The sequence below is a fragment of the Aphanomyces invadans genome (genome assembly GCF_000520115.1).
Source record: "Aphanomyces invadans strain NJM9701 unplaced genomic scaffold supercont1.21, whole genome shotgun sequence".
Taxonomy (NCBI): domain Eukaryota; phylum Oomycota; class Saprolegniomycetes; order Saprolegniales; family Verrucalvaceae; genus Aphanomyces; species Aphanomyces invadans.
Window position 1 is genome coordinate 925,455 of NW_008580166.1, and position 5,086 is coordinate 930,540.

The 5,086-nt window shown below is 55.0% G+C and overlaps 2 protein-coding genes across 2 annotated transcripts; one reads left to right on the top strand and one right to left on the bottom strand.

The window, feature by feature from the left end:
• Positions 1-444: 444 nt before the first annotated feature.
• On the bottom strand, positions 445-1,180 carry H310_09511 (hypothetical protein; the record flags this gene model as incomplete). Its single annotated transcript, XM_008875602.1, has 2 exons — positions 566-1,180; positions 445-510 (listed from the first exon to the last, which is right to left on the bottom strand). The coding sequence occupies exons 1-2, from the start codon at positions 797-799 to the stop codon at positions 445-447; spliced, it is 300 nt and encodes a 99-aa protein (XP_008873824.1). The 5' UTR covers positions 800-1,180.
• Positions 1,181-1,824: 644 nt separating this feature from the next.
• Positions 1,825-4,002, top strand: H310_09512 (hypothetical protein). Its single transcript, XM_008875603.1, has one exon. The coding sequence runs from the start codon at positions 1,869-1,871 to the stop codon at positions 3,930-3,932; it is 2,064 nt and encodes a 687-aa protein (XP_008873825.1). The 5' UTR covers positions 1,825-1,868; the 3' UTR covers positions 3,933-4,002.
• The last annotated feature ends 1,084 nt before the right edge of the window (positions 4,003-5,086 follow it).

Here is a 5,086-nt window from a genome sequence, read left to right on the forward strand (position 1 = left end):
ATCGACTCTGTCTGTTCGTCTGGGCAACGGGCCCCTGTCGATGCAAAGCGTCCTCGTTGGCAAGTCAGCGTGCGTTCGTGTCACGTCGTCCGACTCGTTGTTCGCTTGGTTCGGTCTCTCGTTCACGCCCACGACAAATATGACCAACGCACCGACCAACAACGCGATCGTGTACCAGCAATGAGTCCCGTTCGTGCAGGTATTCGACCTGAACGACTCTGCGCCGGTCGCTGACCGTGGCGAGGTTGCAAGGTGATATTGTAACTTGGGGAATACTTTACACGTGCAACTTTACTCGAAATTGACCAATCAGATGATAGTGTCGGATTTGCAGAGTTTTCCATACACAAGTTATTCCAATAAATGATACACAACCTCACACCGAGACCTGCGGAACAGCACATACGTACTTTGCATCCATACAAAGAGATGTTGTCCGCTGGTTCAGAGCGACCGCCACTCTATCGCAACTGCATTTTCGTGGGTGGCAGACAGCGCCTCGTTGAATGCCTATATTGGACGAACTTTGCCCGCCATGGAGCCTCGCACCGCCGTACACATATACAGATAGCACCACCATTGCGACACCCACAAAAAACATCGGCGATAGTTGGTCGTCAAACAGGTAGTTGGACAGCACGCAGCCTAAGACGAGTGAAAACGCCGTGCCAACGTTCTTGACGCCGTTGTCCGAGTACCAAACGACGGCAGACACGAAGAGATCGCCGCACGCTTGCAGCCACACGACGCCCCATGTAAATTTGGTATACCCGTTGAAAAAGACAAAGCTGAGGAACATGCGTGGCAGTGTGAGGGACTCCCGCAAACGCCACGATCACCGACACACTTGCGAGTTGGATGTTCGTTTTCCACATGGGGTCGATGGGCGTGTGGTCGCGAAGGATGACGTCGGACAGACGGCGGGTTTGTGCGTTACCTTCTCAAAATACGCCGCAGTCACACCAGAGTGCAGCCAAGAGCACCATTTTCAATTCCATCCACGTTTTGGCAGATCACTTTCCTGTATGCACAAGGATATGCGGGGATATCACCTGAAGGGTCGCCTCGAGGCCAGAGATAGTACGTTCGTAAAGCCCGCGAAATATCTCATCCAGGCTCCGCGGCAGTCGGGACGGCGATCTTGCCAGCGCCCGATCGCTTGCAATTGCGTACACACGTGGATGAAACCGCTCTCTGTTGTGTGTTGGGCATATCCGAATATTGGACGGGTATCCGGACGACGCCACGTCAACGACAAGCATAAATTGTCTGTTTTGCTGATTCTCGTCAGGTCCTCCGCTTGTCACGGATGCAGTTGACGGCCCATGATGGATGGTATGCAATGAGTCGGTCCAACGATCAAAACACGGAGCTCTCAAACATTTGATAACCCCACAGCGCGAGTAATAATTGCACCTGTGCCAGCGCGGTCATACAAAATTCAAGGGACCAACCTGGCCTCGATACTCAAAGCCACTACACCTCGGTTCCCGCTTGATTCATGAGAAATGGTTATCCAGTACGTACGGATGTACTATTTTTCTTTTGGTTCGTATTGGAACGTACCGTACACCCAATCGTCAGGGACTGACGTTGCGTGAGCCGGGCCAATGCACTGGGGAAAGATCCGAATCCAAGTGGTCGGCTCCGTGGCGCGATGCCTGTACTGTATTCTGACTAGGAAATATCCCATTCGGTTCAGATGAGCCACCGGCAATGGGATCCATCCGATGGGTGCCTCGGCGATATTGGGTGCGCCGTGCCGACCGGATCAGACCGGTGCAACCTTGATGTTGCGCGGATGATGCTGGTGCACAAGCGACCTGGCGGCCAGCAGGGCCGCGCCATTCTCGGATTTACTTTTCGCCATGAAAGTCACCGCCGCTGTGTTGTCGATCGCCACGGCCAAGGCCAAGGTGTCTGTCGACGTCTTGCGGTCATTGGAAGTGAGCGACACAACTGATGTGTTGATCGGGTTCGTTGGCCCCAACTTGGACAGCGTGCAGGAAGCTGCACCCCAAGACCGCCGCCAGGCTGTGTTCGACCGCTTGACCGCGCACTCCGTCAAGATGAAAACCGAATCCGCGACGGTGCTTGACTCGGGCAACTGCAAGCACTACTGGATTGCATCCGCCGCCGTCTGCCGTGGTTTAACCAAAGCCCAGGTTGAAGAAGTGTCCCGACTTCCTGCCGTCAAGACTATCCAAACGCCTGATGATGTGCACTTGATTTCCCCCATTGTGAAGGAAGGCTCGTCGATCCAAGGCGACGTCAACTCGACGGTGCCGCAGTGGGGCATCAGCACGATCGGTGCCCCCGCCATCTGGAAGTACTTCAAGGGCAAGGGCGTCGTCGTCGGCTCCATTGACACCGGTGCCGAGTACCGCCACGAAGCCATCAAGAACAATTGGCGTTCGAACAAGGGATGGTTCAACCCGTACAATGGCACAGCCATTGAGTTTCCCGTCGACTCGGCCCAACATGGCACTCATACCATCGGTACCATGGTTGGTGGCAACGGCATCGGTGTCGCCCCGGAGGCCCAATGGATCTCGTGCATGGGGCTGTACATCAACTCGGGGTCGTCGGAAGCGTTGATGGAGTGCGGTCAATTCATGCTGTGCCCCACTCGCCTCGATGGCACGCACCCTGAATGCAAGCTCGGTGCGGACGTCATCAACAACTCGTGGGGCTCCAACCGCGGGTACAATCCAGTCTACGAAGGCATGATCTCGTCTTGGCGCGCCGCCGGCATCACCCCTGTGTTCTCGAACGGGAACTCGGGCCCTGCCTGCGCCACGACGGGGAACCCCGGCATGTATTCGCGCGTCATTTCAGTCGGTGCGATCGGTTCGTATGAAAATGACCCGACCCAGTTGGCATTCTTCAGTTCCAAAGGTGTCGTGCACTACACAGACTACCAGAACAAGACCGTCACCCTCGTCAAGCCCGACATTTCGGCCCCTGGTTTCTACACCCGATCGGCCGATGCTCTCAAATTGGATGGGTACCTCGAAATGGCCGGGACGTCGATGGCCGCTCCCCACATTGCTGGTGTCGTCGCTTTGTTGAAGAGCGCTCAATCTGACTTGACCTACGACGAAATCTACAACTACTTGACCAAGACCGCGGACCGTGACGAAGTTCTCAAACCTGAACCAGAATTCTGGTACTTTAAGAACGGCACTGTCCGTGCCCCGGGCGCCCCCAACTGCAATGGTACGTCGGATGCCTCGTGGCCCAACAACCGATACGGTTTTGGCCGGGTAAACGTCGGCACGATCTTGCGCGATGGTAAGTTGAACGACACACCTACCAAGGTGCCCACCACCGTCGCCCCGACTCCCCAGCCCACGTCGGCCCCCACAACTACTCCTTGCCCCACCAGCATCACCCCCAAGCCCACGTCGGCCCCTACTACTACTCCTTGCCCCACCAGCATCACCCCCAAGCCCACCACGACCATGGCGACGCCAGCACCTACCACCGTCAAGCCGAGTGTGTGCGAAAAGGCCGTGGACGGTATCGACTACTTTGGCAACGACATCAAGTCGACACAACGCCAAAACCACGAAGACTGCTGCGACGACTGCTCGAAGACTCTTGGCTGCGTCGCGTATGTGTGGACTCCTTGGAACGACGGCACGTGTTTCTTGAAGTGGAAGGCGGGCGCGACTGCTCCTTACTGGGGAGCCAAGGCTGCCAAGGTCAAGAATCCCGTCGGCTCGTGCGAGAAGCCTCAGCCCAACACGGACTACTACGGCAACGACATTGCTCGCATTCCTGCCGATGCGGAAGACTGCTGCAGCTTGTGCTTGACCAATGACAACTGCGCCGGGTACTCGCACTACCATGGCATTTGCTACCTCAAGTCCAAGCTGTCGTCCGCCACCGCGAAGGATGGCGTCACCTCTGGTGTCCGTGTCCGCTAAATCCAGCCACTTGCCCCACTCGTTGAATTTGGTAGACATCAGTGGTTTTGCAACATGTTGATTCTCCGAATTTGTACTTGCATGTTGACGTCTGTCGCCTACAACTTCTCATCCCGTGCTGTTCCAGTAATCCCCGTGTCTTGCTTTCGTGTGGTGGTATGCCGCCATCAGGGAAAAGGATCCTAAGACCTTGACGGAATATGTGCGGCACACATGCTCCCGCTCAGTCGACGGGACCTGGCCGTGTGTGGTACCATTGCGATGAATGTGCACTTGTGGTTGCTTTCGACACGGTGGCCGAGTCCAGGTTGGTTGCGCATTACGCCGAAAATTGACCATGGTGCCGGGGAGGATGTTATCAAGGCAAGAGTTGCTCGTCGATTGCACAGTTTGATGTTTCCTCGTCACACATCGCCGACGATCCCAAATTCACAAGATTATGTAGAATGGATTTATCAGAGGTACAGTGATCCCCCAAGTTTTGCAACACTTCAAGAATATACGTTTCTGAAGGCAATTAAAGAAACAAAGAACAAACAAGAATTCATTTTAAGAGACCATTGGATGCAGATATTGATTAAGTTGAGCAAGGTATTAATTTATACCAGTTCGCAAACCTTGGGGGACTACTGTATTACGTGAACAGGTATTGGGCATCAACCAGGCAGGGGTCGTTTACTCGTACAGTAGTTCCCCGCAATAACGAACCTTTGTTGGCGATATGGTTTACAGCATCTGCACCGGTGCCAATAAAATCGACTCCAATATCCGTCACTGGATTTCGCACCGCACACACAAATCGCCAAGTTGAGTCACCATTTCGAGCACAGATGGAGACGTTTGCGTGGGGCTCTGACGGCGACAGCGACAGCGACTGGGACGCTGATGTCGTCGTCGCCCTCGTGATGCAGTCCCAAGTGCAACACGACTTGGCACGAGCACGGCAACGACGAGGCTCTCGTCGTGGGAAACGAGCCAACATCCATAGGGGCCGAGCTGAGTTCGACAGGCTACTGCGTGCAGACTACTTCGACGCTTCCCCCACGTACGACGACAGCCACTTCCGGAGGCGATTCCGCATGCAGAAAAGCCTCTTCCTCGAAATTGCGCGAGATCTCGCTCAACATGACCCGTATTTTGAGCAGAGGAGTGAT

What these genes read in the sequence shown, in the direction of transcription:
- H310_09512 (XM_008875603.1), top strand. Translation starts at nt 1,869, where the DNA reads ATGAAAGTCACCGCCGCTGTGTTGTCGATCGCCACGGCCAAGGCCAAG.